The sequence below is a fragment of the Ixodes scapularis genome, unplaced genomic scaffold (assembly GCF_016920785.2).
Source record: "Ixodes scapularis isolate PalLabHiFi unplaced genomic scaffold, ASM1692078v2 PGA_scaffold5__190_contigs__length_132052651, whole genome shotgun sequence".
Lineage (NCBI taxonomy): Eukaryota > Metazoa > Arthropoda > Arachnida > Ixodida > Ixodidae > Ixodes > Ixodes scapularis.
Genome location: NW_024609880.1, coordinates 40,037,819 through 40,062,071, shown reverse-complemented (window position 1 = coordinate 40,062,071; position 24,253 = coordinate 40,037,819). Strand labels below are relative to the sequence as shown.

The window sequence follows — 24,253 nt, the reverse complement described above, 5'->3', positions numbered from 1 at the left end:
CGCGCGTTGGTTTACACAATGCGGAAAGTACGTCAGCTGCCCTGCCAAGACTCGACACATCAGCCTGGCGTAGAATACGTGCCAACGTCTTCAGCCGTATTAATTCCGTCTTGTTACAAACGTTCCAGGACCCTGCGGAACTCACTTCCCTGCGAGTCAATATCTTAAGGAATCGTGTGGGGCTATTTTCCCGTAAAGGGTTCAGGAAAGTCAGTCGCTGCAATTTACGAATGAGCTCGGCGACTGACGAGGCTGGGGACGGTTTGGCCTAAAAGAGCAACCTGCGCTGTGGCCCTGTGCAAGTGTCTTTACGTCCTCTTTTGAGCCGCAGTGCATACTCATTTTCTGGGTGTAAACACATTTTGAACCTCGCAATTGATCCAGCTTCGTAAATTACAGCAATCGGCTCTCTCAGGTGCTTTGCGGCAACGCAGACGCAGCAAAGTTTTTAAAGCTGCTTCATACATTTATGACTGCTTATGACCGAACGCCTTGACTTTTTACAGGATCTTTTACGACGAGAGAACACAGTCGCGCCATCTATTGGGTAGCGGTGGAGCACTTGGGAGCACTTGGCATGTCCGTACATTATTTTTTTTTAATGAATTAGTAGCACTGCTACAAACATGACAGGAAAAAGCTGGCGGCGTGCGTCTGCGGAGAAAACAGTGGAAAGGTGTAAGCGCGCCGCGTAGAGTGTAGACGAGTAGAGAAGGACAAAGGCAAGAGGGAGGTGACGTCACGGAGCGGAAGCCAATTAGCGCGCGCGGGAAACCGGTGAACAACGAAAGCAGCGCCGGGCGGCAGGTGACGCTGCTAATCGTGCACGGCGAGCGATCGGGACAGAGGAGCGGAAGCAGCACCTAGCTCGGCTGGACGAAATGCGGCGCAGGAAGCAGCAAGCCGACGCGGGTCTGCGGTCTGCGTGCGTCAGAGGCTAGGGTGCCTCCATCTGCCGGCCGCTTCCGCTGACAGGGTGGAGACACCAATGGAGCCAATGAAGCGCCACAATATGGCGCCTGAGGTCAGTATTAGCTTCACATTGGGTGCGACAAAGTCGTGGAGCGAATATGTTGTGTGTTGGCGGAAGTTTTGGAAAGATAGACGCAATATGACGCCAGTGACAGCATCGCAAAGTTCGCCACAAAATGGCGGGTGTCTCCACCCTGTCAGCGGAGCGGCCGGCAAATGAAGGCAGCCTATCAGAGGCTGGGGCGAAGCGGGCTCTGCAACCTCGCATGGCCGCAACAAAACGAAGGAAGATACATTGGTGGATTCTTAGGGAATGCGTTAGCATGACTCCTGGAAAACGCCACAAACTCCCCCCCCCCCCCCCCCTCGCCCCCCCTTTTTTTTCGGAAAGTGCTAACGGTGGCCTTATCACGAAATAAAAAAGCAGACCCCAAAAATAGAGGAAGCAAAAGAGAAGTCCAAAAGGAAAAATTAAAGGGGTCAGCAATGACGTTTCCCAAAGGCAGACGTGTGCGGCATTTCCCAAGGGCCATGCTAACGCATTTCCTAAAATCAGCCAATGGATCTTCCCTTTTTATTCGGGCATAATTATTTCTTTTTTTATTAGAAAAAATTTTGACAATCTTAAAAACAAACATTTCTCACAGATAGTACGAAACGAACAATGGATCTCACAAATACTGCAACACCGTCACTCTAATGAGATGCAGTTCGAGGGTCACCACATAGATGGCGCAAGCACGCCAGCGAGTTCTCTCGTCGTAAGAAATCACAAAAACTCGGTCATAATAAGCAAACTTAAATGTGCGAACTGGCGTCTAGAGAGAAGGAGGAGGAGTTCGAAGCGTTGCGAATGCCATCCTCCCTGCAGCTCCAAGACGTCGAGTTCCAGGTAGACATCAGACGGCGCGTAAAGTCCGTGCTCCGGAGCGCGAGAGTTTGGTGCTCTTTCCACTAAACGGAAAGAAGTGCCCCCGGAGGCTGACACTCGAGCGCGTTCTTGGTGCACCGACAATTTCTCGGAATGCGAGTGACTTCTTCGCGCTCCGTGACGTCACGCAAACAAACAAGATGGCAACGCTGCTGTTCAGGCCGTCGAGACGAAAGGTGTAGCCAAACCGCTGCCACTTTTCAGTTGATTAGTGCTTCCCAGCAGGTAAAACGATTTGCTTTGAAACCCAGGACAGCAATTAGCGTTCTGAGAAAGGTTTGCTCGTGCATCTCGTCTAAAAGCGAAATTCATCTATCTATCAAATGGTAGCGTGCCGATAGCACAGCGACAGAAAAGTTGTCGAGATGAAGAGACAGTCGGACTCTGGCTGTTAAGCCCAGCAAATCAAGATACTTCGATTAGAAAGCTGAAACATATCAGTTAAGTGTCGCGGAAAGGTTTGTTCATGCATTCCGCCTCAAAACGAATTGACGTGATATTGAAAAGCGGTGAGCCGGTATTGGCGTAGCTTCCGTCTCGCAGCGCAGGACGGAACCACGGAGTCTCCGACAAATCTAATGGTTCTCTGAGTCGACGAGCGGGTTCAAGAATGTCTTTAATTTAAACCAGAACAGCATGTATGGTCAATAAATAGATCGGCAGGGGTAACTTTCTTTATATGTGCACAAAGCGAGTCGTCAAACCTTCCCGGAAATTTTAAAATGTTCGTAGAGACTTCATAACGTCGCCGTGTCTTTTGCTTTAAACTCTTCCGCTTCACACGGGCCTAATTAATTGATCTTCGAAATAATTTTGGCTTCTACGACCCGTATTCAGAAAAATCCGGGTACGCTATAACCGTGTGGTCAGAAGGAGGTTGTGTGGCTCTTCGATATTTACGGGCCGTGTTCCAAAATTTAATCAATCCCACTCTAGGTAAAGGTACTGTACCTTAGCGTTCGAAAACCTATCCGCGTCCAGCGTTCTTCTATTTTTGTCGTCACGTGACATAATTCGCCATGAGGTAACTCAGATTCATTCGAGTACATTTGGAACGCAGCCTCGGTGTGTCGCGCTCCTGTACGCCATGCGTCGTTCAGCTGCTGCGCTCGGAGTATGGAACTCGGAGCGTCGGAGTAGAAGTAAAGGCGCGCGGTCTTAACGCGCCCATTCTAACCTGCGGTGTGAGAACCGGAAAACCATGGCCTTCCGATCTAACGAGCCACGTTTCTTTGTTCTTAGACAACCATATTGAACCGGTACAATACTTCGCGTCACATGAAGTTCGATCGCAGCCGACGCTACAATCCAACGGGGGGCCAGTGAAGTGGCGCCAAAATTGCATCGTCATCGCGCTCGTTTCCTTTGTGGGTTGTCATTCACCGCCTAAACCAATCGTGCGCAGATAAAAAAGTGCAAGATGGCATCGCATTCACAGTGCGTGATTGGTTTAGTTGGTGGTAGCAACGCAAAAAAGACAATGGGCGCTGTGACGATACCCCTCTAGGCGCGGCTCGATTGTGCTCAGTGCGAGGAGCAAGTCGTCTGCTTCTTGCGCAGGAGTTGCCTTGACGACAGAACGATGCCGAGCTCTGATTGGCTTTGATTGAACGTTAAATAGGTAGACCTAAATGCCTTGAGGTCTACCCAGTATCTTTTTTCAATAAGCCAATAAGAGCTCGGCGTTTTGACCTCATCGCAAGCCATGTGCAAGAAGTATACGAAATTGCGCTCTGCGTAGGATCCTTGCGTCGGCTACAGTGAAGTCGGTATGGTATTGGCAAGCATTAAAGAAAAGACAGATGTCGAAGCTTCAGCAGGACGAACGTTATATATCTAATTTAAATAAAATAGCGTGGCTTTATCTGCTACCGCTTTTATCTGTAACGAAATGGTTAATTAGAGCTTCGCTAATCCGACATTTTAGTGTCTATTTTTTTAAATACCAGCGAAAACAAGCGTCTTAAATTCGTATGCAAATTCTAAGTTAAGCAGAAAATCAACTTTACCAAATGTTATTCTAAAAACAACAGACAAAAAACGAACAAAGATATTTTTTTTGGATATTGTGTGAGAACAAACAATTGTAAATATTTGTTCTTGAAACAGTTTTCAAATATTACTAAAGAATCATTAATCTGCTTTGACAATTTATTTGGACAACCAACCAACCCATAACCGGTAGAAACTAAACAATGATTAATTGAGCCCATTCCAAAGTGCTCTGAACTGATTGCCGGCAATGTTGTGTCTCTTGATTGGCCATTTCTAGTCAACTTTAGACCCCTCAACAGTGCCCCCCTCGTGCGGCCATTTCATTGGGTAAACTGCATGTATCTCTGTCGTAGATTTGGTATTTCACTTTGCATAGATTGTCGTATTCTTCTTTGCATTTGGTTATGCTATTCTTGATATTATCTCTGTCACCGTCCCTTGATTTGACTTCATTGTTGTCTTCAATGTTTTGTTTGCCATCTTTGATCCACAGTTCACAACCTGGAAAGAAGAAATTGGAATATTCTAAGTTTTTGTTGTATTCTTTTTGATTGCTTAATTTTTTTTTATGCGAGAGATTATAGCGGATCAATATTTTCGTGTTTTTTCTAATTATTGTTAGCCTCCACGCAAGACTTTTTAATCGAAGACAACTCCACTACTTTCACGACCAACAATAAAAAAATAGAAGTTGATACTAAAATATAGTTTCGATACTAACATTTTACTTGCCCCACGTAAAGATTTGCAAGGAAATGAACATATGAAACGGTAACGTGCTAGGTTATACAACCCGAAAAAGCGATGTTTTGTATTTACGTTAGAATAGTAGAAATATTACAAAAGAAATTGACGCACAAAATGTCACTTGAGTACCAAGAAATAATAACAGATCACCAAGTTACAATCTGGTAGGAATAAACTCATCATAGTGTCGGCAACCTGTAGCAGCAATGAGGTTATCCTGGCTGTTATGTATTTCAATATCTGCGTTTTTTCTTAAATACTAACCCGATTGCAAGTGCGAAAAGAAAATACCTGAAGCACAAAATAGGAAACCTTTTTGGCCATTAAAATATGCCTTTCCGCGGAATGGATAGGCCCCAGGAGTACTTAATATTTCAACTTTTTCTAACTAGCTTAATTAATTTTTTTTTCATAAAAATAAAGCTAGAGCGCGATTTGTAAACGAGTTGGTCATCCCTAAAAGCTTATATAATTAGTATGAAATCGTATTTTATTTAAACACAACGAAGGTTGTATAAAACTATTCATTCTCCTTTATACCGTAAAACAGCTTGGAAAGCGCGCCCTAAACTGACTGACGAGTTTCACCTCGGTGATGCAAAGGAAAGTTTGTGGATGATTGCTATTTTGCATATACGTGCTATTCAAATCAACTGAAGTCTAAATATCTAAAGTAAAACTGCGTGCGACGTACTTCGATATTGTCTTACATCAATTGATTTTTAAATCTTTTTTTTTTACATTGCCCAGCCTGTATCCAAACGAATCTGGAGCATGTAGCGTCAGTTGCTGCGGAACACAATGGCTGGGTCACATAAAGTTCCAGCCTCACCAGCTCATTCTGATTAATTAATTCCATAATGGACTAAGTATTGAAATGAAGTTATTAATAAATCATTGAATCATTAATAATGTATTAATTATAATAAATATATCATCTATTTATTTATTATTTCAAAGACTTTGAAGCCTCTTCAATGGACCACTTAATGGAATAAGCATCAGAAATGTTCACCATACATCGGAACAGAGATAAATATCTAATGACGTAACGAATTCAACGGAACAATACCAATACGTCTCGACACCGAACAACATGCGCTCGCTTACGTCAGTTGAATAAGCAATAGTTGAACAAGCCGCGCACACATCGAGGATGACTTCAAGGACGGTGTCTAGAGCGACGTCGAGAACGACGTGCTAGAGGACGACATCAAGAACGACAACTAGGGTGACTTCTAGGACGACATCGAGGATGACGTGAAGGACGTTGTCTTGGACGACGTCGAGGACGACCTCTAGGGCGGCGTCTAACACGGCGTCCTAGAGGACGTCGTCAAGAACGACGTCTAGGACAACCTCTAGGACGACCTCAAAAGCCATCTCAAGGACAACCTCATGGACGTCCTTTAAGACGACACGTTTACGCGACCGGCGCTTATACGAACGGAGCTCACGTGACCGGTGCTTACGAGGTCACGTAAACGGAGCTTACGCTTCAGCCACGGGGAATACGTGCCTTTGATTATGTGACCTTGCATTTCAGCCATGGGCGCTACGTGACCTTGAGCGTAATTGGAAATGTAAAGCTACCCCAAAACAACAAAAGCAACAGCGAAAAAACGAGCCTCGTCATGATCCATTTTTGACGCTGCCTGATAGGCTCCACTGGATTCTATCATCGGCGGCGGTCAGACTTGCAGAGAAATTCAGTCTTTTAAGATATCACCGAACAAAGAAATATATGTATTCGCGCATGGTAGTGCCGTGTGCAACGACACAACTAGTATAAATAAAAAAATAAAAAAATATGCGTAACGAGGCCCGAAAGCTGACCCTGCGAAGGCCCCTCTACTCACTCGGTTCCTGTGTTCCAAGGGCAACCATCACGTCGCAGCTTGAGTAGTCCGAATAAATGAGCTGATATTCAGCTGTCACTGCATTAGCGGCTGTTGAACAAACGTAATATACCCATGTTAGAAACGGCAACCGCTTTAGACTCCGACAGCTTCACAAACGCAGGGTCTGGCTAATCGGGTCCACTCTCCTCGCTTCGTGATTGGTTCTTCAAGGCTCTCATCTGCTAATGCTGCAACTTGATTGGCTCGGCAGCGATAACGAGTTACTATACTTCGTTTCAGCTTCGGTCCGAGCGCGGCCCATGTTATGAGCCGAAGGGCCAATCAAACAGCGCAAAAAGCGCAACGTCATGGCGTGCTCTCTGCGCTTTATAGAACTAGCCGGCAGAGGAGCACGCACAGAGAGACGGCGAATACTGGCTGGTCCTATCAACTGCAGAATGCACGCCACGACGTTGTGCCTCCTTCGCTATTTGATTGGCCCTTCGGCTCATAACATCGGCCGCGCTCGGACCGAAGCTGAAACGAAGTATAGGACTCGCCACGCCTTGCGTATCTGAGAGCCGCCGTCGGTGACTATAGGAGGATGCACGGCAGTCTTATGGTACGTTTACACTTGCGGATCAGCCAGCCAATCCGCACAACTTTTGCCGCTGGGTCGAAACGCTGGGCGGAAAACGCGGCGGCAAGCCGTCGAGGTCCAGGACATTTCTGCGCCGAACGAGGCGTTTCGCTGACCGGAAGTGAATTTCTTGCGCAGCGCTACGCTGCCTACATCACGAGTACGCGTTCTTCCGGGAGCAGCAACGCCAGGGAGAGACAGCCGAGGAGGGAACTCTCGCGCTTTCTCGTCATATTTGACGGGATGTTACGAGAACAGCTGCCACGGCCGGTGCCGCCCCCGCCACTCGAAGGATATAGATGTAAATTTAACCCGCTAGTCGCCGCCGCCGCCGGCAGCGAATTCGCTCCCGCGAGAGAGGACTTCTTCTCCACGTATCGGTTTGATCCTACAAGTCTAATAGATTATAAATAGTTGTGTCCTCCTCCTCCTTCTCAGGTGTGAACGTACCATTAGGCGGCATGTGGAACCACCAAAAGACGCGCAAAAAAAAAAAAAAAAAAAGATTATTGAAGTAGAAAGGAAAGGGAGATAAATGGTTTTCTTTTGGTACTGCATCCATCCACTACCTGCGCACCTCTCACTGGCGCAAGTACCGATAGATAGCGGCAGCGGCCCCGGCGGCTGCTGAGCTGCCGCCATCCGTCAGTCTTTGGACCAGAGGGAGCGCTGTTAACAAACAAACAAAACAGATTACAAAAAGTTCATTTTTTTTTTGGTTAGTTTGTACTTTGAAATTTTAACGCGATCCATGCTTCCACCATTTCGGGCACCTCTGTCGTGAACCGTAGTGCGAAACGTTACCAAAACAATTTTTGCGGTAATTTCAAAAGCTTCAACAGGCTTTGGTACCTCTCCGTACAGTAAGTTAAAGATAGCAGGAAATTAAATTCCGGCTTACATGCGTCCCAGTTATCTGCATCGCCAAGTCGGATGATGTCATCGACTGTGCTGTTCTGCGAACGAGCCATCGTGACACGCGCAGTAAATCCTTTCCTGAAATATGAATTGTTCGAAAAGTTAATTACATGCAGTCGGGAAAAGCAGAGATGGTTAGCCAATGACGATCCCACACTTACCATTGTGTCGTCTGAGCATCCCTGTACATAAGTCTGCTCGTAGCAGTCCTGGTTGTGTCATTTTTGTCGCATAATTTCACGCTGACACATTTCCCGGTGCCTCCGGTGCCAGCATCATACTCGTAGGAGCGGTAAATCAGATAAAAGGTTTCATCCTGACTCACTGTCTGCAAAAAAAGATATTGAAAAGAACCGCTGTCTTCATACCACTGCGGGGTAGTGTTACGTTAAAAATATTTCGCTTCCCATTGCAGCTATTGACATAAAGAAAGTTCCAAAAAATAAATAAATCGCCTTCTGCGAGCTATACACTTTGTACCTCTTCACTCCATCTCAACATAATCTAAACCCTGAGACCACCATGTCATATCTGTAGTAGGTACTCCCCTTGATTATGCAGAGGTAATTAACCCTCAGGCAAACGCCAGTTTCTGTATCTTCACCATACAAAAACCTGTCCCAAGGTAGTCACTCTTTCAAGCATGCAAGCATGACAAGATTTTTCGGCTGGGTTCATTTCTGGGCGTCGATACTCGACACACAAGGGCTATAATAATAATAATAATAACTTTATTCATCACCACAGATACATGTGGTGAATGGGAGGCCAGAGAAAAAGCTGCATGAACGCAGCTTGACGAAGCTCCGGACCCCCCATTCAGCAGCTGCGACACGACACATAAATGTATTTACAATGAACATTTCATTTTTTTGCATTTATATATGATCATAAGTAACACATGTACGATCAAGATTTAAGAAAAAAACAATTCGAGGATATTATTCTTCGAAAGCTGAATAACATCTATATTCCGAATAAAATAATCATTTAATAACATAGGTAACGTGTAGCTCATTTTCTGCTTACCATAATTGGTTCTGCATTTGGGAATCTGCCAAGGCTGGCGATGTATAGGTGAGTAATAGTAACTTTTTTCTTTTAAATCAGCGAGTTCAAAAACTATATTTTCGACAATACTACTCGACAATACTAAGTCTTGTCGTCCGAGCTCGGGCTTCGTCCCATCTCATACCGGAGGAGTTAGACTGATCTTGGGTTATGATTCAGCTCCAATTCTCCGAAAAAAGTTAAAGAGGAGAAACAGTAACGCACAGGACGACACAAAATCCAAAACGCAGCCGGATTTATTTGCAAGGGAACAACAAATATATAGCAATCCACACGGAGAGAACAGAAGGAAGACAAAAGACATGCTGCAGCAAAGATTTGATTGAATTCAGCCAGACAGACAGACCTCCAACCTAGACACCGCACCAACAGCAGACACCCTCCGCCAAACGATTATTCATAATAATACCCGGTAAGGCTATGTGAACCGAGCAAAATACAGCAACATCCCTATCCAGCCTCCGCGAACCATTTGCCCTTGGCATCACCAAAACAAAACAAACAAGAGGATCGGTGGCCGAGTGAGCTAGGGAACACCAACTTGAAGAACTTGGAGTGAAAGCTCGCGCTGCAGGGCCCCAAGATTCTGGGTTCAATCACCATCTCTGTACATTTTGATTTGGATGAGCAATGAACCGGCGTGCGTTCGTGTTAGATCAGCACTCTCGGAAAAATAGTACAGACTTACACCCCTTGTCCTATATAAGACACCCCAAAACCTCCGTAGCACGTTCAGCGCGCTGACGTCGATCCGGCGTTACCTACTCTGACGAGCTGCTTGATAGCTGAGTGGTAGAACTTACTGAAATAGCTAATGTACGTGTTACTGACTAAACAAATAAGTAATCGGGGTTTTCTCGGCCCCAGCGCAAGGCCTCGGTGTTTTTTTCTTGAGTAGTCTTTCATGCGTACTTATCTGTTTTATGAGGTATATCTCACCGTTATCAGGCCCCTCCTAAACGTTTGGGCCGCCTGTTTAACGTCAGTGCGTTATACGTCGAACGAAAGCTTTGGGGTGCTTTATATGGGAAAAAAGAGTGTAAGACGAACAACCTTTTTTTAGTTAGTGGTGCACCAGGCTAGCGGTTGTACCGCACTGGTTAAATTGCTCATCTACAGCTGAGACACCCCACGTCCAGTGAGGCAGACTAACTTCCGGCTATATGAGCACACGCACGCACGCACGCACACACACACACACGCACACACACAAAACAAACAAAGCAAGAACTCACAACAACAAAAATTCAGTCGTTCTTTCAAAACTATAGATGGCTAGCTTACAAAGTTTCTGTGGTTCCTTTTAAGGTTATTTTAAACGAAAAACTTCATTTACACAAGATTGAAGCTTCTTCCCATAATGGCGGGCGCACACATTCAGCAATATATTTTGCGAGTTCAGATGATGAAGATACATTTTTCACACTTCTGTTGCTTCTTAAGAGGTTGTAATTTACGCACCGACCCAGGATGGAATTGAAGTTGGTACAACTCGGTACTTTGCTCGACGTGTTGTTACACAATTTTGACCTGTTACTTAGGGTCAACAGTGGTAGAGTTTAACGGAGTATTTTATTTAAAGGAGAATGTGTGTATTGGCTCTGCTGTAACTCGGCTGTTGTCGGAGGTGTATCTCAATGCGCTGGACAGGGAGGTAATATCCTTAGTAGAAGCTTTGGGGGTAGAAACATGATTGTTCAATGATATGTTGACGTCATATTTATATGTGCCCCAAATGAGCACTACGCACTTAAGGTTCGGAATTTTATTATCGAAGAGGCACCGGAGTTATTGTTCACGGCTTCTTCCACAGTCGTGGGGAAGTTGCAGTTTGTAGTTCTACAGTTGTTAAACAGTAAAAGACTGTGTTGGTCGCATTGAAAAGAGGCGGCCTCATCTAGGCCCAGTGCCCCATAGAAACTCCTAAAGGTTGGTGCTGTAAATTCTCTTATAGGTTATGCTCTAAAAACGTCGTGCATTCATTATGTCGGCAGGCCGCTAGTGAGCCAGTTGATTCGGTTGAGGTTAAGTGGTTATAGTTCGGATTTATCTGAAGAAATTTTGAGTAGAAAAATTGTAGAACGGCAGAAGGCTGCGGGTGTTTCAAACAGAAATGTTGCTGCTGTAACTCCGTACTTTCACAGGTTTTCAAATATTCTGAATGCTTTGGCTCAAAAGTTCGAAGTAATTCTACTTTTCAAGACGGATTTCAGGTTAGATAGTCTTACACCGTTTGCGTTTGAGCGAGAGCAGGCCTGCGTTAAAAGGCATTTGGACCCTCCAGTTGGATCGCGTCCAGAAAGTTGTGTACAACATTCCGTTTCCTTGCGGGCTGTGTTACGTGGGGAGATAACATTGTCCACAGGAGAAGTGTGAAAAACGTCTCGTCGGTATCAGAACTATCCAAACGAATAGCTGAATGTATCGCGTGCTCGCCATTATGGGAAAAGGATATTCAATATTGTTTATATACATTGATTCGTTTAAATGATCTTAAACTATATCTTAAAGTGGTACTCCAAAGACGTTTAAGCTTTTGACCTATCTATGTTATTACGTCATTGAAGTTTTGGGAACAAGTACTAGCCACGAGATGTTATCGCATTACATTTTAATTCGATTAGGCAACATCAGGTGGCGGCACAGTGTGTTGAACGGTGTGCGTCGCATGCTTTGCAAATAGCACCAGAAAGGTCATAAGGCTCCTCCGTCTTCTAATCAAGAAGGTGTAGAAAAACAGACAAAAAGCGACTACGTCTGATGAATTCCGAGATCGAAAGGAGCCGGACGTTTTAACCCCACACGACCTTCTTTTCCCATCAACCGTTCGGCCGGCTGACGATGTACGACAAGGACTGCCGGAGCACGGAATCACTCATCATTTAGCCACAGTGCTGTGGTGCGCATTGGCCCTGCTAACTGAGTGTAGTTACGAACAGATGTGTGCGAGCCATTTAGCGCTAGACAAAACGCTTCGTTTGCACGGGGCGAGCAACGTAAATGATTTTTTTTACGGTTTAAAGAAGCAGATACTCCAACGACTCATAAAGTACTAGAGTGTTTGAAATAGAGACCGCTGCTCAGTAGAGCTATACGCGGCGTGGACAACGCGCTAAATGTCTCGCAAACACCTGGACGTAACTACACCCAGCAGGATCTGCATGCCCACTACAGACCAGTGCGCACCACAGTGCTGTGGCTAAATGGTGACTGATTGCGACCTCTGGTACTCCACGTCGTACGTCGTCAATCGGGCGAACCGTTGCCATCCGCTTTCCCAACGAGCCGACCAACGACCCCGTGCTGAACCGAGCCACCGACTGCTGATAGCGAGAGAGAGGCGAGCGGAGAGACAGGGCGTCAGGGCGATCGCGATCTCAATAGGTTCCCGACGTTCGCGAGATGTGGCCACGTGAGAGCGGACATCAGTCACACTCCGGTTACTTGACTCGATTCCACCCAACACTCGGCCAAGTATCGTTGCTAAAAGCATGGCTATGTCTCCTTTTCTTAAGTCTTGTTTATAAACTATACATCTGTGTACAAAGGTAAAAGGTCTGCAGCTCCCTGCCTGGTCAGGAAACGACATAAACGTCAATTGAGAACGCTAACTGGTCAAATAATGAACAGAAAACCAACTGTTCTGCCACAAAATAGACTTCGACAACAGCACCGTTCAGACCTCGGAGACGAATCCTAGAAAATATCAATTCGTGAGACACGGATCATCCAACCCGCCAAGGGGAAAAAAACAACTCCTCGGGTACTTTTCCCAGCAACTACTTGTCGGGGCTGCGCGACGTCACCAAACCTCTGTAGATTGGTTTGTGTATATAAAGGAGGCGGGCCCTTACAGGGACTCAACCGTACACCCGCCTGGTCCCGATTCTTCAAGATTTATGGTTAGTGTTTTTAATTTTCGTTAATGTGCTTACGAAAACACGCAACGAGTTTCAAAATGCACCGCCATGAAACATTAGGACCGTGTTGTACGCTGAAAAAAAAAACTCAGCCTGGTTAGGTGACTATTAATAAAAGAAGCTGTAGGTACTCTAACCAACTGTGTTTAAATAGACTGACGTTTCGCGGCCTGATCGGTCGCTTGTTCACGCCCGCCTTACTTGGCGGGGCGAGCGTCTTTCTCTTTTCCCCTCCTTGTCGCTGCCGTTTAAATCGTCTTCTACTTTTCTATATATGTTGTGAAATTTTAGGTGTCACAAAAACAAGATGAGATTTAAACGACAGCGACAAAGGGAAAAAGAGAAAGACGAACACCCAGCCAAATAAGTCACCCGTGAAGAAGCGGCCGAGCAGGCTTCAAAACGTCGGGCTATTCGAACACAGTTGGTTAAAGTACCTGCAGCTTCTTTTGTAAATGGTGTAAAAAGGTCACTTATGTGAGGCGCGGGAACAACGTTCATCATATGCAGGCGACGCCGCTTTGAGCTGAGACCGGCAAGCGATAAAAGCAAGCTTGCTCGAAGCGCTGCCGCGTCGGAGGGAGTTGAAAGAAATAATTGCGAAAATTTTGCATTCAAGACATCCTGTCGCAATATCGCTGAACTGAATGAAGAATTAGAGCGCAGGCCGTATGCAAAATCTCAAATGTAACAAAACTCTGTTATCAAGAAAACCTAGTGCACTAAGAGGTACTTTAGGCGTACGCACGCACTGTATGTCAGTTATGTTTTCCCGTCTCTTTTTTCCCATTGGTATCAATTTTAATTATATTTGTGCGCAGCTGAATTTATTATTTGTTTACGAACCATGATGTCCATAGAAGGAGAGATAACCAATTGACCTTAGTGAGCGCTTCAAGCCACTTTTATTGAGGCAACAGCGATTACTTGGTAATTTTGTTGCGGTGGCATCTGATTCCTGGTTGAACGCGGAAGCCCCCCCCCCCCCCCCTCCTTTCCGAAACCCAGCTCTTTTGTTTCTAGGTCAAGCGTCCAAAGGCAAGCGGAGCAACAGAAGGGGATGTTTCCTTCATTTTTTTGATGGAAAGAACGAACTCTTTTGCGACTAGCGTAGTCCGAATGGGTTAGAAAGCAGCATCCACAATGCCACCTTGAATCGTAAAAAAAAACAAAAAAAAATCGTTTAGTTTCTGTTTAGCTAAAATATCCTCCTAATCAAAAGACAGAAGAGCCATTTGCAAAGCAAAGTGACGCGCATATTTTGTATAAGGGTTTCCCTCGAGAGAAAAAACTCCGCGTACGCCGGTGGGTACGTGTTTTCGTGGCACCAGAGACTGGCTCAACACTACTCATACTGTAAGGTGGACATTTTAAATTAAAAGAAAATGAAAGCCGTTTACAACTCCCTGTAACGCCGAATCAGAGCGCAGCTCTTGAGGAGGAGGAGGGGAAGATACGGAGAAGGAACTATGCCTCTCCTCCTCTCCTGCTCGTCCCCATTTAGGCGAAAATTTTCCGCTAAATTTAGCGGGGAAAATTTCAGCTAGATTTATCGGGGAAAATTTTTCGCTTTTTTTAGCACAGAAGTTTTTCCGCTAAACTTAGCGGGGAACATTTTCTGCTAGATTTAGCGGGGAATTTTACCCATCATGCACCGCGCAGTTACGCTGACGGCGACGCCCACGCCGACGCTCACGCCGCTCAAGCTGGAAACGGGTGGCTAAGAGCTGCGCTCTAAAAACACAACAAACACAGAGCCAAATGAAGTACTTTGCGATTAGAAAACCCTGCACGTTTCTTTGAGATGCGGCAGTAGACTAAAACAGGGTTTCACGGTGATGTCTGCCTAGGAAGCAGATATATTGAGTACCGATTACGCTAGGTAATGAAAATAACGCAAAAAAGTGCCTTTCTATCAACAAATTTGAAGTCAAATTAATACCAAATAAGTTATGAGATTATCACGTATTGTTACTCAAGTAATCAAGTTTTTCGTTCTTACCCTCCATGCGTCCGTATGTGTTTCACTTTTCAAGGTTGGGGAAGCAATCTCCACGGCGATTGCGGCCGCAACAAGGCTAGCAAACACGACGTGCGTGAGATACATCTTGAGCTCTTCAGTTGGACCAGAATGTGAAATCTGTGTTAGATATGAAGAGGTTAATTTGTTTACTATACAGACAACTGCAATTTAAAAACAAAACGTAAAAATAAGTTTTTCTTAAATTGTGCGTTCAGCTTCTTTGAGCTCAGCGATAAATTACACAAGTGGCGCAAGAGTTTAACAGCTACAGTAGAAACATTTCACCATAAATCAGAAATGGATATTTTAGTATTACGTAATAGCAAAACGCCAGGCTCTTGTTTATTGTGAGGTCTCCAAAGCAGATATTGTGCAAACGGAAATTGTGAAAGTGTTAGCCGCATTGTGAAAAACGGAAGAGCAATACAATTTTTTTTTTTCAATTTCTTGTGGGTGGTGCGATTCGCGATATTTTATTGAGCAAGATTTGCGACATCCGCAGATGAAGCAAAATGCTTATCCACATTGTGCAATATTAATGAAAAAAACACGCATTTATGATTTTCTTTTTCTTACTCTCGTTTTGTAGTCCGACAACTAATACTCGCACCAGTGAACTCCATGGAGCGAATTATGCGACGAATAACTGAAGAACGACGCTCGACGTCACACTTGCTTTGCGCGCGACGTAGCAGCTACTGTGCTGACTCTACGCGCAGAGCAAAAGCCGCCGGCCGAAATTCATCGATTTTTCTCAGCATATTCGTCCCGATGGAGTTCAGCCTTTACTGGCATGGTTTCGATGGGAGCCAAACATCGAATCATTAGGAGGTAAATCACGAGTGATGTTTTCCAGACGACCGTAATAAATCGGAATACAGCAAAAGGCGGCTTCATTCTACATCGCTTTACGCTACAAAAAGTTTGCAGAACACCTGAGATCTTTAAAGGAACGTTTACTGAAATGTGCGGGAGCTTGGATAGCCCTTTTTGAAATTAAAGAGATGAAAATGAATCGTTGATTAAGGGAACTGGCAATTTCAATGAAATTAAATAAAACCGATAAAATGTTAACACCTGCTGATTGTGAACACAAAAATAATCCTTATATTAGTGCGCACCCTATCCTTCTGCTGGCTTTTGGGGCATATTCGAAGGCGCTCATAAACGTCGAAAAACGACCCTTTACCGGGTGGTCTGGCGAACACTTTAAAACATTCCTACAAATAGGGTGGATGAGGAAAAAAATCTATTCTCGAGAACAAACTGCAAGCCACAGCTCACGTCATGAATTTTTAAATACAAAAATTTACAAAATAATTAACTCAAATTGAATAATTCACTTTATAATCAACCAAATTACACGCGCGATTGCAACTAGAAACTTGCTGCGCGTCATCAAAAACACCTTTAGAAGTCAGTCAATGCTCCGAAGAACTGAGGGAGAGGAGGAAAGGATAGCCCAGGGGGACTTAGAACACCGAGCTCTGATTGCAATGATTAGTGGGAGACCTAAATCTATACTCTGTTTCACCTTATGATGTGCTGCAGGAAAGGCTACAAGCGCGAGCTCCTTGCTCTGGGGCACATCTCGGCGGCACAACCTCTCCTGACTTAAGAGCGGCTGTCAACGCTATGATCTCGCTCTTCTAGCCTTCGCTGCGGCACAACATAAGGTGAAACGAAGTATAGCAGCCTTTGTTTCCACGTCACACGTTGTGCGCGTTGGAATCCGAGCATCAAACGCGAACGCGGGCGTTCCTCCGCGTTTTACGCATTCGACAAGTGCAGAGAAGAGCTTTAGGTCTACTAATCATTCCAACCAGAGCTCGGTGTTCTGATGTCCCCTTCCACTCTTTTCTCCTCCTCTCTCTCAGTTTCTCGACGCATATCAGAAACATTTGAAGCACAAGGGAACCACGAGGGTGTGCGGAAGTTACAAAGCAGTCGGAAGGCTGGCGATGCGAAAATGTGGATGATACGAGAAAATAAAAAATTTTTTCGCGTAACGCCAGATTGCTAACCTGTGGCAAAGCAGCAAAACCTTTGTGGGGTGAAGGGGGCCGGGAACCCTCAAAACAAATATCAAAAATGAGAACGTTGCTCTTCCGGAGCTTGACAGTCACCCTGTGCGGCTTACTCGTTTAAACGAGTAAGCCGCGCAGACTCACTGGGAAAAAGCGGCTGGGGAAATTGCCGGCCACAGGTTACGGACATGTTGATGTGTGTTCAGAAAGCAAACATGTCGGTATTTCTTTCTTTTCTTTCAAGTGTTAGGTTAAACTGGTACTTTTCGAAATTTCGTTAAGACGAGCTCGCTTTGGGCGTGTGTAGGGGAAAAGAAATTGGACGGTGATGAAAGTATTGCGTGGTTTAGGCTGTACCGGCCCCCAGTGCATGGAGCACTGGTGGCCGGCACAGCTTAAACATGTTTGTGTTCTGAACACACGTCAACATATCCGTAGCCTGTGAATGACACTATCCCCAGCCGCTTCGTTTTTCACGTGGGTTTTGATTCGCGTTTGAATACGGCCTGCGAGGAGGTGTCAAACGCGTTCATGGTCTGCTAACGTCTCTGCCTTTCCGCCTGCTTGACTCCTTGCCACGCGACAACGCAGCGCATGGGCACTTGCGACAAATCGGCACGAGTGATGTCCGCCATTAAATTGCAAACACTCCCCATGATTTCAGGTGGATATATTCTCGAATCTAGGTTCTCTATCCCCGGCGCATCCACCATCTTGGAACAACCGCCCCGCCGTCTATAGGGCGTGTGACCTTGGGAATTCTCCCCACAATAACATTCCTCATCTCAGGGCTGCCCAAACTCAGCTACCCTGCGCTCTACCAAAAACCAGAAAATACAGTTTGAGTCATTCTATTTGTGCTTTTAGAAGAAGGCGGAGTTACGTTTCTGTAGCAGTGAAAGCTATGAACCATAGGGAGTTCTTGGAGGGGAAGATTGGGTTGGCCGTTGAAGGATCTATATTACACACTTTAACGCTCCACCCCGCGCAGCAGCGGGATGTTACTGGATAGGATGAAATGAAAACGAGCTTCCTGGCGACTACCTCCAGGGGTTTATTGTTTTGAAGCTATCCAGGTTTATCGAAGCAACACTTGTTTGCAACCACTTTCGTAGCACTAATTAGTACTGACCATGTCAACGGCACGAACGCCGAATTCAGCTCAAAGGATATGAATTGATACGCCTTGTTTTGTATCTAACACACGTTTATACCCAGAAAATATTTATTCTTCTTACTGCAAAAAGAAACACACATCTCAATTGTTTCGAATTTTGGAGAATCGGGAATTTGACAAAAATAAACTTCGATAAGCTCCGAATTTTCGGAAATATTAAACTCCGAGAAATACCCTCTCCATTTGGCGACAGCCAAACTCCGAATATAGGTAATTCTAGCTATAGACCGGAAATAAACGCCATATGGATTGCTTTCACAACCAAAATAGCTACGAACGCTTATTTTAGTATATCGCTTTTATTCCGACTTGACGGTACGGCAACACATGTCTAGTTAGAGCAGTTGTAGGACGCGGCTAAATGCCGGTCCAATCTTTATCTGCCGAGCGTCACGTCAGCAGCAAATCAGAGTGTTTCTAGTGGCCCAGCGGTTAAGATAATTCGCTGTAAATGATCGTTCACGGAGCGTTTACCACGACACAATCCGACGGTGACGTGCCAGCGAGGTTACGCTTTTACGCTGAAGATGTATTTACGTGGCTCTTGCTGACACTCTTGCAGTTCAAACGTATCTTCCTGGACGTCGGCTACTTCCCGCAACGCCGAAGCCACAAAAAATGCTGCGGCAATTTGTTTCCACGTGCGCCGCTTTGCAGAGCCGTTCAGGCTGTCTTCGTTTAGCAATGGTGGTAGTTGTGTTGACTTCGTAGCAGTCGACCAAGGCGGTTATCCCGTCATCGCCAGAGTTAAGCATTCGGGCTCGTTTAAATCTACATTTCGTAACATCGACATGGCGTCGCACGGTCGTACCCGAAACCACCCCAAACAAGCGTTGCCCGAAAGGCCTCTTAAAAATTAAACTAATAGTGGCCCTCTCTGTTGTGACTTTCTTCACCAAAGCGTCTGGGTACTGCGTTCAGGCAGAAGCAATGTCTGAGTGAGGGTAGTTCCGGTTCTGGCGCTGGTCTTATTATTCTGATGCCGTCACGACTTTCCATCGAAGCTTCGCGGACAACCACCAAATGTTGTTGGGTTATCGTTTTATTCAATTAAATTACGTTTTAATACGTTTTTTTTAAAACAAAATGTTGGTATTTGTGTAGTGCTACTGCAACCCAATTTATGTTGAAGTGAACACATGCGCTCTGAAATTGGTTTCCGTATCCCTTTAACCCGTGTAAGTAAGGTGGAGTTATGAGGGTCACTTCGAAAGTCCTGTCTGCACGGAGTAGACGGTATTAAGGCCGCCTCTGAAGCATCTGGGGGACAGCTGCTCCTCTGTAAATTCGTAAGTTCTGTCGTCAAGTTGATAAGACTTATATTAGGGAAAATAAAAAAAAAATGTTAAAAAAATTGACTGAGCTAAAACGAAATGTGCGCTGCGCATTACGGTCCAATGTCAAAGGCACACATCGAATATGCCTTGTCTTCAACAGACTATGGTATTGTTGTAGTCTTCTGAACGTTAGCTTCAGACATGATTGATGGCACAAAGCCAGTTTATTGTATAGTTTATTGTCAAAAAAATACCTATAGGTATTTTTTTGAAAATTTTGATGTAAAAACGCAGCTTGTTTTAGTAACTGGCGCCATAGTGAGGGCTTCGCGAACCCCTATTTTTTTATTGAAATTTCTAGTAAAAGGACGTGTATTATTGTGGGGTGTTCGCTGTTAACAGAGGTACTGAATGACTAACGAAAGCGTTTGTAAACAGCGGCGCTGATCTCTGAGGAGGCGTCAAGCCTATGTTTACACTTGCGGATCCGCCAGCGAATCTGCCCAGCTTTTGCCGCTGGGGTGAAACGCTGGGTGGAAAACGCGGCGGCGAGCCGCACAGGTTCGGGACCTATTTCTGCCGCCAAACGAGGCGTCTTGCTGACCGGATGTGATATTTTTTGCGCAGCGCGACGCTTCTACGTCATGAGTACGCGTTCTTCTGGGAGCAGCAACATCAGGAAGAGACAGTAGAGGAGGAAACTCTCGCGCCTTCTCGTCATATTTGGCGGGATGTTACGAGAACAGATGCCGCAGCCGGCGCCGCCGCCGCCCCTCGAAGGAAATAGATATAAACGCAACCCGCTCGTCGCTGCCGCCGCCGGGAGCGGATCCGTTCTCGCGGCAGCAGATTTCTTCTCAGATGTAAACGTACCATTACACCTCCGCGGCAATGTTGGCGACGCTTAGGCTACCTTACCGTGGGGCGGTTCGAAAAAGTACCTCTTTTGGTGCCAATGATCTCCACATAGTCCTTCTCTCTCTCTCTTTCGAATAAAGAAGAGACGGCACGCGTACCGGAGTGAGGGCAAAGCTCAAGAGTATTTATTAAACACTCTTAACAGCATTGTTATACCCTATATCTAAAGTTCCCTTCGCGCCAGTATCGGCTTCGCGATCAACCTAGAGGTGGCGCTACTTTCGCGCTATCATCATCATCATCAAAGCCGGGATAGAAGCATGGCCGTAATCTCTCCAGGTTCAATTAAAACTTGTGTTTGGGCGAGTTGGTTCATACTGATTTAAAAGGTTAAAAACCGCAACACAACAAGGACAATGAAGACACGAAGACGACAGGACGACGCATAGTATCGCTAGGAAAACAACTTTAGCGGAAAATAGTGCGGCACTGCTCAGTGTTTCAGTGAAGATTGAATCGTGTTACCAGCGTACGGCCCAAAATTTAAACAATCGCTTGTGTGGATGCGTCATGTGGTTCTCCTGGGTGCCACTGCCTTTGGGAGTGCCACGTTCGCGGCGAGACGCTCTACCGCGAAGCGGGTTCGTACTCGCGTGGCATGCTGCTCGTTGAGCGCAAACAGACACCAGTCACGCTGGTCACGGTGATAAACTCTGTTCATTTACAATGAAACAAATAGCAAGAACACAGCCGCTATAAGCTGGTGAACGAGGTCGGTGTGGAGATCGCCCACGGCCGAACGCTCGTTCACAAAGGTACAAAGGACGGAGAAAACGCTCACCGGTGCGCCGGACGGTTCCCCGTTGTCGCCGATGCCGAATCCCAGGAAGAAGTGAGAGTGAGATACTGCTGCTCGCTGGTTTTAAGACAACGGCGGGGCGAAGTGGCCAATCAAGGAACGACACGTCGACATCCTTTCTGCGAGGGTTCGTTACGAAAATCAGCCCCTAGGGGGGAAAGGAGGAAGCCACTCACAGTTGTAAGCAGCGCCACCTCTCGCTAAGTCAGCGCGGCCGCCACGGCGCGCCAAAACGCTGACGCGACAGAATGTTCAGGGATCACAATCAGGGTTGCCAGGTCGGGCTATAAATAGCCAAATTGTGCTAGTTTTTTTTTTTTTTTTGCAGTTGGCGGGTAAAAGTGGTAGTTGGCTATTTGGCCAGTATTGGTAGGGTGGCTAGAGAGCTGGGTGGTGTCGAGCGCGCCGGTTCTGCCATGCATCGCCCCGGCCGTACTGGAAAATCACCGTCAGGGGCGCTCTAGTCACCGTGTATGCAGAGCCTCGGCGGGTGACCGTAGCGCCGGCTTTCCTGCACGCCCTGGATGCTTTGCTCCTCACGTGACTAAATTTGGCGAATAGCGGTGCCGCACGCGCCGCCGCGCATGGAACACAGGAGAGAAGGAGAAGGAAGCGAAAGCAGGGGAGCATACGCCGCACGGGCAAAGCATCCGGCGCCGCTCGCACGGCACCGGATGCTTTGCTCCACACGTGTTAGATCTAGGCGAATAGCGGCGAGGCGGCGCGGCGGCGCGGGGAAAACAAATGCGCAACTCTGCTCCCCCTTAGAAGGAGCATATCGAGGGGTTCTACGTGTGTGCTCGGCGCCCGCAGCTGGCGCAGGGATTTCCGTGCGGCAAGGCGGGTAGCAACAAGTTCACGCCCGCTTTCATCTGTTCTTCAGCGCTCGTGTGAACTTATTTCAACCGTTCCTGCATGCCAGTACGTCAGGTGACACGTCACACATGTAGACTATGGACGTTGCCCCGTCAACCTCCGGCGTAAAGAAAAAGCATCGAGAGAAACGCTGCTTCGTTTTAGGATGCACGACAAGGTCTACAAAAGAAAAACACACGTTTTCCGTCCCGAATGACCCAGTTCTTTTCTCTGTCACTAGGACAGGAATATTCCGAGGGGAGACGCGCATCTTCAGGAAAGCTCCGGGGTGTGCGCACTTCACTTCGACGAGCGGTACATCTAGCGATACTTCTCTAAAATATTGCTCGATCCGGTCGAGATACCGCTGTATGAGTGGTGTTTTGGGGTTAATAATAATAATAAGCTTATTAAAAAAGAAAGCATACACGCAATTTTCCCAGACTCACACAAGTGCGTGAGTACTTACTCACGCACAAGCCCGTAGCGTTCATTCTGCTGAACACGTCTGCGGCCAGTGTTGGGAAGTACTTTAAGTACATTTTACTTAAAGTACTACTTAACTTATGTTTAGAAAACTTGTACTTTAGTTGAGGTACATTCCCTGAGTATGCACTTGTACTTAAAGTATTCTTTTCTGGTACTTTCCGAGGAAAGTACAATTCCCGACTTCAAAGTACATTCAACAAACTCGGTTTTGTTAAATTTGTATCACGAAGTGATGCCTTGTCAACTCCAAAGGAATACTGCAAGGGGTACTCTACTCTCACCAAAAACGTGAGCATACGACGCATCGCCCCATTTGTACTGGGAGCGGCTTTCCCGTGGGTTTTTGAACTCTTGCTACTTTTCGGTCGGTCAGCGCAACCGAGGAGGATTAAATTATTAGGGGAGAAAAAATGAATCATTATGTAACACCTAAGTCCGTGGTGCGAAAAAAATTAAATTTTCAAGTCGAAGTATAGGTTTTAGTCCGGAAGTGCTCTTTTTAGCGTCTGGGTTCGAGATTACCAATAATCTCGAACCCAGAAGCTCACAACGAGGAGGGGCTGGGTCGCCCTGCGGCGCTGCTTCCCGCCGCGGGCTGCTTCGATGGTGTGCCGACTGCCGTTTCCCCGGCACCGGTCCTGTTTACCACGGTATGTGAGTATAGCGCCAGGGACCCCGGAACCGGGGGGCACGGGGGCTTGAGAACCCGCTGTCCTCTTCCATGGGGCTCTAGGCCAGTATGCTGAGCCCCCGTATGCTTTGCTCAAGGCCTACTGAGCAATGCCTGCACCCTCCCCTCTGTGTTCCCTTTGGTACGTGGCTTGTTCTTAGCCAACAATCTGGCTCTGTTTTTGTTACCGCTGTTTACCCCGGGACACAACCTTCACACATGCAATTCCTGAAAAAAAAATGAAGTAAAACAAAGTGTCAATAATCCGCGGATGACGCAGCAACTAAAAAAAAAATGGGAAGAAAAAAAATCAAGCGCCTGCGGTTTCTATAGCACGGTCAGGGGGATGTCCACTCTTCCCCTGCTTCGTCATTGTCCTGGGGCCATTTCATACGGCACTCGCGGGTTGGCGATGCGGCGCAAAGCGCGGCGCACTGTTTTTGTCCACCCAGTCAGCCCGCTTCTTCGTTTCGCTTGTATTTTGATCCGTGACGTTTTCCAAAGGACTCGAGGCTTTCTTCTAGCTTTTTTTTTTTTCTTCTTGCGGCTGTGCTTTTCTGTAGTTGTTGTTTTAGTCGCGTAATTGCTCCCGTGGGGAGAGCCGAAGCGCGAGGCAAAGGGGTGGTCTGCGCGAGACGAAAGCCCTTCTTGAACGGGGTACTGCCCACACATGTAACAAGCTTAGGGAATAAAGCATCCCAACTACATCCCAACTACCAAGGCTAGGGTGCCTCAATGTCCTTCTGTTTAGGGTGATGCCAACCTTTGTAGTACCCGATGCCGACAGAACGCGCTCACGGGGAAAATACAAAGAAATCGACGAAAACAAAATGTCGCCATAGCACACTCAGCGCCCCAAACGCGTGCAGGAACACGCTCTTTGACGCGCTTCTGAACGAAAAAGAAAATAGTGTGGGACAAAATGGCCAGATGTCTCCACCCTAAGCAAAGCGCACATGAAGGCACCCTAACAAAGGCAAGAG

The 24,253-nt window shown here is 46.3% G+C and overlaps 1 protein-coding gene across 1 annotated transcript; it reads right to left on the bottom strand.

Annotated features, from left to right (window-relative positions):
* Positions 1-4,190: 4,190 nt before the first annotated feature.
* On the bottom strand, positions 4,191-15,167 carry LOC120839518. Its single transcript, XM_040209809.2, has 5 exons — positions 15,038-15,167; positions 8,206-8,372; positions 8,028-8,122; positions 6,505-6,594; positions 4,191-4,399 (listed from the first exon to the last, which is right to left on the bottom strand). Exons 1-5 carry the CDS (start codon positions 15,140-15,142, stop codon positions 4,191-4,193), a joined length of 666 nt encoding a protein of 221 aa, XP_040065743.1. The 5' UTR covers positions 15,143-15,167.
* Positions 15,168-24,253: the final 9,086 nt, after the last annotated feature.

What these genes read in the sequence shown, in the direction of transcription:
- LOC120839518 (XM_040209809.2), bottom strand. Translation starts at nt 15,142, where the DNA reads ATGTATCTCACGCACGTCGTGTTTGCTAGCCTTGTTGCGGCCGCAATC. An exon ending in CACATACGGACGCATGGAGG is followed by an intron (nt 8,373 to 15,037) that starts GTAAGAACGAAA and finishes CTTTTTTTGCAG; the next exon opens with ACAGTGAGTCAGGATGAAAC. An exon ending in TGCAGATAACTGGGACGCAT is followed by an intron (nt 6,595 to 8,027) that starts GTAAGCCGGAAT and finishes TTTGTTCAACAG; the next exon opens with CCGCTAATGCAGTGACAGCT.